General features: G+C 34.6%; 1 protein-coding gene across 2 annotated transcripts in view; it reads left to right on the top strand.

Moving 5' to 3' along the window:
• Nucleotides 1–12,785, top strand: part of pof1b (POF1B actin binding protein) — a 56,808-nt gene that overhangs the window by 5,241 nt on the left and 38,782 nt on the right. For both annotated transcript variants that reach the window (XM_056445816.1, XM_056445815.1), the window contains exon 2: nucleotides 1,853–1,921. In XM_056445816.1, coding sequence (XP_056301791.1) covers nucleotides 1,853–1,921 — 69 coding nt within the window. The remainder of the gene's footprint in view (nucleotides 1–1,852; nucleotides 1,922–12,785) is intronic.

Genomic DNA, 12,785 nt, shown 5'->3' with positions numbered 1-12,785 from the left:
GGATTTTATCCACTTTAAATGTGGACTACTGTATATATAATGTTATTGCTTAGTTTTTTTTTCTTATTGAAATGTCCTTTCTGTCCTCTTGTGTTGATATGTATGTACGGTATATACTCTGAGCTCTTGTAAACCAAGCAAATTCTTTGGGTGTTTGCAAACTCTAAAGCCCATTCTGAATCTGATCATTTTAAATCAGGTATGTGTAGAAACACTGAAGTAAACAAACAGCAATATGATCACTCTGTAAAGCTCACTTTATTAAATCTTACATAATAAATTAGTAGCAAACCTGTTAAACAGGTCAATGCAAGTCAGTTCTTGAACATTCAAATGGTAAATTGTTGAGATGAATAGGAGAAGCTGGAGGAACATGACAGACAGATGTGTTATTCTATCTAAATAAAGTCCAAATGTATATGTTTGTTATCTTTTGCTGTTGGCATTAAACATCCACAACTGTCTTTCAAATTAAAATTCCAATTTCAGAATAAAAGCACAATAAAACCACACAGGCTGGTGTAGATTCAAATAAAAGTCAACTATACAATGAAACTAAATTTGGACTGGCAGCTTGAGCTTATTGGCCCATCACAGAATAAATATTCAGTCAATTATGGCTTATATCCGCTGGTTGATGGAATTCATGACCTGACATGTTGTTTGCAGCAGACGCACACTTTAAAAGAGCTTTGGGAGAGGAAAGACAACGATGTATTGGCATTTTTTATGATTTTAAGCAAAAAAAGATCTAGATGTTTTTAGTTTTCTACAGTTAATGTTTTAAACAAAATCTGTTGTTCACAGTGTTTGTTTGTGTTGTTTTGCATTTACTACAAAAATCAGTCACTGGCTTCCAAATCTAAATGGTTATCTGTATATTTATTTTATTGTGCAAACTGTTATCGGTACTTTTTTGAATTAACATTAATATTTATATTTCTAAATTTATATTTATAATTACCAAAATGTATAGTTTATAGGGATGCACAATATTGCTATCAGCAGAATCCTTATTTTAATGTTATCGGTCTGAAAAGACAATTAGGTCATTATACTATAGTCGATAAATTATGGATTATTTCCACCATTATTGCCCAAGCTGACAAAACTGATCATGCTATTAAACAGAATAACAATAAAATTTAAACAAATAATCAGGGATGCACATAAATGAAATGTTTGATCGCTACTAATATTTGGACAGCTCTTTAAAAATGGATGCAATTAGTTAATAAATAAACTTAAAAATTGCTAGTTTGTATTAACCTAACAGTGGGACAAGTATGCACAAATCCAGGAGTTGTGTTAACAATTTAATTTCATTAAAATTTAATGTAATACAATAGTGCTTAATTAGATTTACATTCAATTTAAATTAGCAGTTTGGTTTAAATTTAGAGTTTGTCCATATTTGATAACAGCACACAAACCAGCATTTTTAGAGCATATATATTGGTTAACATCATCCAATTTAAATAGTCATCTAATATCAGTATCAGCCATGCTCATATCCGTGCGTCCCTAATTCTTCAATTAACTGTTTACAGAATATTTTTTTCAAATATGCTGTTTAATTGCAGATTCTGTTTTTTTCATCTTGGTCAATAGTGATGGAAATACTAAATCATGAATCACTTTTATATAATGTAACATATAATGTTATATGTTGTAATGTATAGTGCCTTATTGACCTATTTTTGAATTTAATATGTCTAAATTCAAATCAAGGAAAAAAAAAACTTGCAAAAGATTGTGTACTACACAACTCATATTTTTGGACGTTTCAGCACAAGATAAAAACAACCTCCTGATTCATTCATGTTTTTTTCCTTTTGTTTTTTATACACAGAACGTAAATGGACAAACATCAGTCTTCAGCCAGTTATCCAGTCCAGTCAAGAGCCCTGAACCATCTGAGGTAAGAAAATAACATCTACCCTCTACTCTACTCTAACAAGCACATGTCCATCAGCAACATCTAATGAGCAATTCCATGCAAGTTTTCAGCAAAACAGTGAAACATTTTTAAGTTGTTTGTGAAGGCTTGTACATTTACATTTAGTCATTTAGCAGACGCTTTTATCCAAAGCGACTTACAAATGAGGACAAGGAAGCAATTTACACAACTATAAGAGCAACAGTGAAAAAGTGCTATAGGCAAGTTTCAGGTGTGTAAAGTCTAAGCGTTTTATTCGCGTTTTTTTATTTGCGTATTTTACAATACTGTAAAAATGCTCCAAAATGTCTGTCAATGTTTTCAAAAACAATTTTATTTTATTTACCAAAGTAGCACAAGTGCCAATTTCACATCTGTCAGATGCATAACGGATAGATGTCACATACATAATGCAGATTTTAAATACAAAAATGTACAATCCCAAATCAGTACAAAATTAGGACAGTATGGAAAGTACAAATTTAAAAAAAGAAAGTAGTAATTTATTTTATTTATTTATTTATTAATTTTTAAAAAATTATTCCCATTTTAGTTCTTGCAATATATTTTCAGGTGTAATCACAGTTTCAGGTGTAATTTTGTCCCATTCTTCCTGTAAACAAGTCTTAAGGTGGGCAACAGTATGGGAGTATAACTGATTCTCAATTGTAGACAGGTCAGGACTGCAGGCAGGCCCGTCAAGTACCTGAATCCTCTTTCTCTGCAGCCAGGACTTTGTAATATGTGCAGAATCTGGTATTGCATTGTCTTGTTGAAATATGCATGGGCTTCCCTGGAAAAGAAGGCAGCATATTGTGCTCCAAAATGTCTATATACCTTTCAGCATTAATGGTGCCATCACAGAAGTGCAAGTTACTTTTGTCAAGAGAACTGACACAACCCCATGCCATGACAAACCCTGGCTTTTGGACTTGTTGCTGGTAACAGTCTGGATGATCCTTTTCTTCTTTGTTCCAGAGGACACAATTTCTCCCAAAAAAGGAGTAAATTTCTCCCCCAAAAAAACTGAAATGCTGATTCATTTGACCACAGTACACGTTTCCACTGTGGGATTGTCCATCCTAGATGTCTCTGAGCCCAGAGAAGTCAACAGTGCTTTTAGACACTGTTAACATAGGGCTTCCTTTTGGCACAGTACAGCTTTAACTGGCATTTGTGGATGTAACTACACATTGTGATACTTGACAATGGTTTGCCAAAGTAGTCCTAAGCCCATGGTGTTCAAATCACTTATAGATAAATGAGGAATTTGATGCAGTGCCACCTAAGTGATTGGCAATCTCTGTAATGGTTGTTCAGCTTAAGCTTGCACTCTTGTCCATTGCGCACTGAAATTCCTTCAGATTCCTTAAATCTTTTATTAATGCTATACATTGTTGAGTGTGAAATATCCAAATGTTTTCCTATCTTTCTTTAAGGAACATTGTTTTTAAACATTTCAATAATTTTCTCACGTATTTGTTGGCAATACTCAGCCCATCTTTGCTCCTAAAGAACTAGACCTTTCTTGGATGCTGCTTTTGTACCAAATCATAATTACAATCACCTGTTGACATCACCTGTTTCAAATCACATTATTATTTAACCAATTTACCAGATTATTAGACCTAAATAGCTTTTTTCCCTACTTTTTTGAAAGTGTTTATTTTGAAAAAACAAACATACAAACAAACAAACAAAAAATCAGAAGGAACACATTAAATAATGTTTGATGTATTGTCTGGAAGGAAATACAAGTCAAAGTAAACTTGAAAATCACTTCTTTATTTTTTATTTGCGTTTTCCATACTGTCACAACTTTTTTGATTTTGGATTGTAAACAAGTAATTTTAGTTTTATAAAGAGCCAACTCTTATTCTTATGATTAGCATTATTTATTTTGAGTTGTGCTGTTTTAATTCGCAGAATTTCTTTTGTAGCTTGCTTGCATACTTTTTTGGTCACATCCATAACGCATGCTTATTTCCCTCATTTAAAACATGAAACACATTTACTGATTGATATTTTTCTGACCCATTACTCTGTGGTTAGTTGCAATGTCCCAATTAGAAAATATAAACAGATGTTTCAAATATACAGTCTCTGTGAATTTAAGTTTTACTTTTTTTTTTTACTGCAAATGTCACATACATAACGCTGAAATTGTTCAATACTTTTTAAATGCATTCATATGGCTGACACATAAACATACATACACACCTAAAGTCACCCTTGTCCTGTTGACTTAACCTCATGCCATGCAATACACAATCAATACGCAGTGTTATGCACACACTTTCTCTCTGTTTTTTTTCACGACTTTTGAGATGAGCCGGGAGAGCAAGCTTTAGTGTAAGCCAGGCTTTGGTGTGTGTGTAGTTGCACGCACATGCTAATATGACAACAATTTCAGCATTTGAGCATAAGTGAAGTACCTGCAGGGTGTAGGGTGTGTCTCACTGAAAGAATGGACTCAGTAATTCCCAGAGGAGACAGAGTGTTGACGCCCATTTAGATTGGACCCACAATAGTCATAATTTTGTAAGGAAAGTGTCGGAGGGAGTTGTCCTTTAATGTTACTGTTGCTGTCAACCAGCCTGCAGGTGATAAGATCATGACAGGTGTATATTGAAAGAGCTTCACTGTGCACTACACTCAAACATGTTGATTAGTTTGACAAAATATGTATTTTGACATAACACTACAATGAGCTTTAAAGGTTTTCTGAGGTGACTTGTTTACTAAGAAAACAATGGAGATGGTGGAGACCGTACTTGAGGTAAAAAAGTTATATTTCACATGTAATTTACATTTTGAGCTGCTGTTTTGTGTGAAATTATGCTCAGCACATACAGTACACCCTTCACCAATCTATCATTATTTTTTTTTTATTTTCTATTGGAAGCTTTACAATAATATATTTGTGCATATACATTAGATTAGTCCAGGGGTTTTCAAACTTTTAGGACCACCCCCCCAAAGAGTTTGTTCAATTTCACCCCCAGCACGACTTCCTCGAGCCAAAATTATGATGCATGCGCAAACATCATTCACATTTTACTTGCTGCGTTTAAAGTGCGTAGAATTAATTACATTGAAACATACATATATAACTTACCTGATTCCGTGGGATGGCTGAGCCTGTTTCTGTGAGGACAACATGCTAATCTGTGGTTGGATTCCTGACACGACTTACTATAAATCATCTTCCACTGTCAAAAAGCGTGAGCCATAGCATACTTGCTTTTGATGTATGTACATACAGAAAATGCTGCTTTGCAAAGCCAAGGTCACAGAGCCCAGATGGTGTGGTTGAGTCGAACATTGAGAATGTTTACATGGGCAACAATACTTTAATACAATTTTATTTTAAGTCATAATTGACCTAAACAGAAATGGAATTAAGACATAAAGTATGTATATATTAGTGGCATTATTGATGTAAACACCACAATCAAACTATTACAGTCATATTGGACTTTTCGCCACATTCAAGCGGCTGTCAGTAAAGGACATCACACGCACACACACACACACACACACACACACACACACACACACACACACACACACACACACACACACACATCATGAAATGTGGACGTTTTTTTTTTTTCTTTCCATTCTTTCCACGGTATCAATAAAAGCAACACTCTTCCACCAGTCCTTCATATTCACGTCAAATACCCCAGTTTGTCGCGGGGGCATAAATGAAATGTTCAGGAGTGAAAGTTAATCTGCCGAACTGCAGTTAAAGTCAAGAAATTAAAGATTAAACACCCAAAATTACATGAGACTCCTCAGCAAACTTGAATAGCCTGGTGATGCAACATTCAGAAAGCACTTCATGTAATTATATTATTGTCTTATTCAGATTAAGGCAAATAACTATTACTGATGTCCATGTAAACATAGTCAGTGGTGTCTTCAAAGTAAGTGAAAGATCCAGACGGGCATCCTGCTGATTTGATTCAGAAGGGCACTTTTTGTCAGACAGGTCACCGGTTTAACTTTCATTCATTTACCGTCATTCGTTTTAAAAAGCACCTGGTCCATTTTATTTGTATATATTTTACTGGAAAGCATTAACTCTAGAGGTGCCTGATAGTTAGCTGTGGAGCTAATGTAATCATATTATTCACTCTAGTGAAGCAAAAAAAGTGTCAACATAATTTACTCGAGTGCACACCTCAATATCACCTCAATAACAATCATGAGGGGGGTCTCTCCACCACCAGTGTGTAGCATCCACCTGGATGATGCAACGGTGGCCACAGCACAGCTATTGGTGGAGTGGAGAGACAGTGATAGAGCCAATTCAGTGGATGGGGCTGATTCGGAGGCCATGATCAGTAAGAGCCGATAGTGAGATGGGATTGTGCCATGGGATTTTTAATGAACACAGAGAGTCAGGACCTTGGTTTAATGTCTCAACTGAAAGTTGATGCTCACTGAAAGTATAGTGTCCCCTTCACTATACTGGGGCATTAGGACTCACACAGACCACAGGTTGAGTGCCCCCTGCTGGCCTCACTAACACCACTTCCAACAGCAACTTTGTTTTCCCATGTGGTATCCCATCCAGGTACTGACCAGGCTCAGCCTTGCTTAGCTTCAGTGAGTAACCGGTCTTGGACTGGAGGGTGATATGGCTGTGTACTCATTTATGCTGAGCACTGTATATTCAAAATATAGTTACTTTAATGTAAATATGTTTAAATAGATTGATATTGAAATCTTTAAAAAGGTACAGTTCTACAAAACATTCTAAGGACAAAAAAGAAGAAACCTATTACTGTAAAATACTATTACAGTAATAACACAGAGGAACAATATTTCTATTTATTTTATGATTAAAACAGATTTTTCAAGAAAAAGTACCAGCTTAGGAACACTAAAACCTCAGCGTGTACTATATAATATAATATAATATAATATAATATAATATAATATAATATAATATAATATAATATAATATAATATAATATAATATAATATAATATAATATAATCGACGCGGTGGCGAAGTGGGTAGCGGTTTTGCCCCACAGCAAGAAGGTCGCTGGTTCGAGACCTAGCTGGGTCAGTTGGCATTCTGTGTGGAGTTTGCATGTTCTCTCCGTGTTCGCGTGGGTTTCCTCTGGGTGCTCACGTTTCCCACACAATCCAAAAACATGTGCTATAGGTGAATTGTGTAAGCTAAATTGGCCGTAGTGAATGTGTGTGAATGCAGGAATGTATGGGTGTTTCCCATGGATGGGTTGCGGCTGGAAGAGCATCCGCTGCATAAAACGTGCTGGACAAGCCGAAAAGAAAATGAATGAATAATATAAAATAATATAATATAATATAATATAATATAATATAATATAATATAATATAATATAATATAATATAATATAATATAATATAATATAATACTGTCATATTTTAATATAAATATTGTAATATAAATCTTTATATTGATCTTTCAGTGTATGAGCTAGCATTAAAGCCTCTTTTATAATAAATAATAATAATCACAAAATAAATAATTACTTCACAATGCCACACACTGGCTGTGCGATCTCTGCATTTCTCCTCCTACAGCAACTATTATGTGAAATTTGTTAAGACATGATTTTTAGTGAACTAAATGATGGCATAAATAACAGTAAACTGACTTGTGAAAACCTTAGTAAATTATGGTGCATGATTCATTTAAATAATCTCCTCCCTTTAGCTTTGAAAGGGAAACACCTGCTAATGTGTATTTGTTACGCAACATGGTCAGCCGCCACACCTTAGTTAATCCTCAGTTGTCTTTTAATGACAGCAGAGTTTGTGCATGTGTGAAATGTTAGTAAATCTGGACATATGTCATTCAAGTCCTCAATTTTTGTGAGTGTCTCTTTAAACTTGTTCATTGTTCATTGTTGTTTTCACATGACCTGTTGAAACAAATATCACACAACATTTTTGATGTGCATGCTGGAATTTATTTGGTGAATGTGCTTTTATCGTAGCTTATGCACATCAGATCAGACATTTAGTAGTATCCTACTGAAGTAAAAAAATAAAATCAGGAAAATCCACATTTATTTAGCATCTTGACAATTCCGTTAGCCATTACGCATTAAAATAAGCATATATAAGCATATTTTATTGTAATATTACAAAATGTGCATAAAAATAGCTGGATGGAAACATATCTATTGGTCACTTTGAATAACATTCTTTTATTTAAAATGAAGATGCAAATAAGCTGATTCTCCCCACCTCTTTTTCAAAAGATGCCAGAGATCGCATCTGTATATGTTTTGTGCAGAGTATTGGAAATGCATGATATTGGAAAAATCGAACATTGCCATATTTTGTTATTCTGCGACACATATTGCCATATGATTACAATTTCCCCAGATCACTTGAATATCTCAATTTGGAATTTTTTTAAAATCATTTTAGATTGATTAGGATGATTCTGGGGCAGTGCATCTGCATAAAATAAAATAAACAATCTATGAGCATAGATAATACAATAAGTTACAAATAAAATTAAGGTTTTATAAAGTTTTCAGAGGAGTCTAACAGTATTCAGGTAGAACAATTTAATAATCAAATGCAAAATTATAGTGCAGTCTTCATTGTATAAATAATTCGCTGGTTCAAGCCCCGATTGGACCAGTTGGCATTTCTGTGTGGAGTTTGCATGTTCTCCATGTGTTCGCGTGGGTTTCCTCCGGGTGCTCCGGTTTCCCCCACAGGCCAAAGACATAGGTAAACTAAATTTTCTGTAGTGTTTAAGTGTGCATGTCAATGAGTGTGTATAGTGTTTTCCAGTACTGGGTTGCAGCTGGAAGGGCATTCTCTGCATAAAACCAACACAATCTCATGACAATTCATAACTTTTTGATTTAGTGGCTAATTCATATGATCTCATTCATACAATTTAGTACTATTTGCTTATCCCCTAATGAAGGTTGGGTTTAGGGGTGAGGTTAAGTGCCATGCCTCTTTTTTAAAATTGTACATTTTCTTATGACTGAACCCATACAAAGTAGCTACTAAACTTAGGTTTTCTCATGAGATCAGGCTGCGTAAAACATATGATGATATATTTGGCAGTTCATTCCGCTGTCGCGATCTCTGAAATAGAGACTAAGGTGAAGGAAAATTAATGAATAAATGAAATGCATTTAAAATCCTCATACCAACACAGGCCTCAAAAATATGCAAATTATAAATTACATATAATCCAGACTTGACAGCACATATCTTGCGAATGATCACACTGCGAATGATCACATTGCCATATTGTTGCTAAAACTATATATTGTGCAGGCCTAGCAAGTATTTTACATAATTCTCTTGTGCGTCAACGAACAATTCACACAGGGTTATGTAAGAAGCATGAAAAAAAACACAGATTTACATAATATTGATTATGTTTGTGAATATAAGCTGCTGTAAATAAAATACTGTATTAGCTTATATCTCTCTCATGAAGTCTAAACACTATTAACACAAATAATCCAAGCATCACTAACTTGGGTTTGATTCACAGTAGAAAACTCCCTAGTCAACAAGCAGACCTTTTGAGCTTTTTCATGCTCAAACAGCAACTTTACGCACAAAAGAAAGTACAAAACACATAAAACCCCCTTCAGTATTATCTATATGGGTGCAACATGCAGGTTTTTCTGTGGTTTTCAACCCATGAACATGAAGGTCTAGTTACTGTGTTTCATGTACTGTAAGGTTGAATCATGAGCCTTTCATACGGCCTCTCCTTAAGTTTGAAAAGCATTACACAGAGTGATTTAAAGATAGTTGTCACAGGGTTGTGCTTGAAGACATGCTGGGACAGGAGTTGGGAGTTCATCATCAGCTTTAGGTTTCGTACACAGAGGAGGATTTAGTTGTAATTAGGCGTCTTGCACTGAACACATTTTTGTTGTCTAAAAAAATTGGAATGTAATGTAAATTTGTATTGAGGATTTGTTAGGAGTTTCACATGATGTCATGAACAGTGATGACACAAAATGGGCCTGATTACCTGAGTATTTTGTGAGAACAAAGTAGAATACTGCATCTTTATTTAAAGTTATGTATAAACGGATATGCATTCATCTGACAAATGTTTTATGAAAATAGTTGGTGAGCAGAAATCAGTTTGTTTATATGTAGATGTGGGTTTAGGAAACACAGTCATTTTATATTGCAATATTTGACAATTTTCTGCAAGCATTTTCCCTTAAATTAATTGCCTTATAAGTTTTGAGTTTCAAATGGTTAATTATAATAATGCTATGATTTTGTCTTTTAATAAAGGCAATTTAGAAATAGTCTGTAATCATGACCTATTATTATATAAGACTTGAAGAGCAGAGTTAAAGCCTTCAGCACATTGTTTCACTGCTCGACTTTTTCCCATAATTTGACTGTTTGACAGCTGCCTCTGAAAAGATCTTGATTTCTGCTCCACTCTTGCAAAACAGTCACTTAGAGCCAAATCTCAATGCAAAACCCATGTGAAGTTTCAAAGTCACATTGCAGTGAGATTACAGTATATGTAAAAATGCAATGATTATTTTCTAGGAAGGGTCCTTGGGGGTTTAGAGCATTTGAATTTGAATGAGCTTTTGAAATTAGCTTTTGAACTCTGATCATATGATTTTAAATGGCAAAACTATATTCAAATGTTCAGTATTGAAAGTAAGTCTTAACATAATTTCAGCCTATTGGCGAAGTGTGCTTTCGATACATTTTGTTGCCCGTTCCAGATGACAAATCCACTAGAAGGTGCTGTGTACATTTCTGCAAACCTAAAATGTTACTTAGCTGCTTTTTAGCGACATTTTAGCTGCTTTTCCACTATTGGGCTGAATGGTTCTGTTTGCATAACCATTTCATTTCGTGTCAAGTCCAGTCGCCTCAGAAACCATTTAATTTCCCTCATTATGGAACTCTTTAGAATGTAAAACAAATGCATCAGCCATTGGCACGGTAATGGAAGTAAACAAGATATGGACAATGACCAGATATTTCTGTTTTTGAGACTGCTTTAAAAATAAATAAATAAATAAATGGCACTATGGAGCAATTAGCAGCTAAGCCACCTCAATCACACACACACAGACATACACACTGCCAGTCCAACACGGCTCTGTGCAGTTGTCTAACCATGCCTAGAATGGTTGTAGGCAGAGAATGGTTTGTAATGGTGCAGCCCGATTCCAGACTCGCATGGAAGCACAACGAGATCTGCATCTGACTTTTCTTAGAACAAGTTGGCACAATTGTGGCAGTTTGGCACGATTGTGGAGCCAAAACATCTGAGAGAGAAAAGTGCACTGCAACTATATTTTTACTTTGATTTTGCATTCCTGTTATCTCTTTTGTTGAACCGTGTTTTACTGGACACAATGCTCTGCATTCAATTTAATTTAATTCATCTTTATTTCTATAGTGCTTTTACAATGTAGATTGTGTCGAAGCTGCTTAACATAGAAGTTCTAGTAAATTGAAACAGTGTCAGTCCAGTTTTCAGAGCTGAAGTTCAGTTTAGTTCAATTCAGTGTGGTTTAATTTTCACTGCTGAAAGTCCAAACACTGAAGAGAAAATCCATGAATGCGCAGCTCCACAAATCCCAAACCAAGCTAGCTAGTGGCGACAGTGACGAGGAACAAAACTTCACTAATTGACAAAAGTGAAGAAAAAAAAAAAAGCAGGCTCAGTTAGGCATGACCAAACTTCTTGTGCAGAGCTGCAGTTTAGGCACCAGAGACTGGAGAACGCTTAACTTCCATTGTGGAGGAGCTGCAGGTGTGAGTAGGTCATCGGTGGTTGTACAGGTTGGCCCTTGGGATCAATGTGGAGACCTCGGGATGAGGAAAAACAAACATAATCGTAGATGCCATTCGAATTATAATGTTTCCTGGGAAGTGTTCCCGGCTCTGGTTTTCCTAATTAATGTAATACTGTTCATTTTACTGTTAAGTTGTTTTGTGGTATTTATTTAGTGTTGTGCAAAGAACTTTACAAAAATAATCCTTTATTCAGTGATAATATGTCCCTGTAAGTATCAATAATGTAAAAGAACAAATGTTGTTTGTGTCACTCATACTGCCTCAAAATGAAAATGACATGAAAAAACTGCTGCCAAACTGTTGAAGTACATTTTTGTGGTTTCATAACAATGTAGGCTGAAGCATGTATTTCCAATGAGACTGTGTTGGGTAAATTTTATTTACTATTAGAACAGTCATCATCACTTAATAAATAGATTGGAATATATCGTTTCAGCATTAATATCACTATGTTCAAACTTGCAATAGTCACAACACAGCATCTACAATGTCATGTTGCAAATAATATAACATGACCTAATCTTATAGATTCTAATAGTGTGAAGATTTTCATTTTAATGTGTTTTTAATGCCCGCGACTAAGATTTCAAACTAATTTAAATCATTTTGGCAGAAGAAATTGTAAAGTTTGCAACGAAGATGAATTGTGTTTAATTATTTATACAATGAAGACTAAATGTGTTAATTTATAGTATGCAATTTTGCATTTTAAACCTCAGTGCTGTTAGACTTCACAGAAAACCACAAAGTCCTCTTTATTTCATTTGTATCTAATGTTTTCATCTATACTTTTTTACTTTGTCAATTTTTGCATAATTTTGTTTATTTTATGCAGGTGTATTCCCCTGTAAAATATCACCCTAATCAATGTAAAATTCTGAATTCTTTCTAAACGGTTGTGAAATTATATTCATATTGCAATATAAATTGCAGAAAAACAAATGATCGAAATGTCAATGCAGCCCTAGATTCAATTGATTGATTGATTTGATTATTAT

The sequence above is a fragment of the Danio aesculapii genome, chromosome 21 (genome assembly GCF_903798145.1).
Source record: "Danio aesculapii chromosome 21, fDanAes4.1, whole genome shotgun sequence".
Classification (NCBI taxonomy): Eukaryota; Metazoa; Chordata; class Actinopteri; order Cypriniformes; family Danionidae; genus Danio; species Danio aesculapii.
Note: the sequence above shows the minus strand (reverse complement) of the source record. Positions and strands in the feature narration are given on the sequence as shown.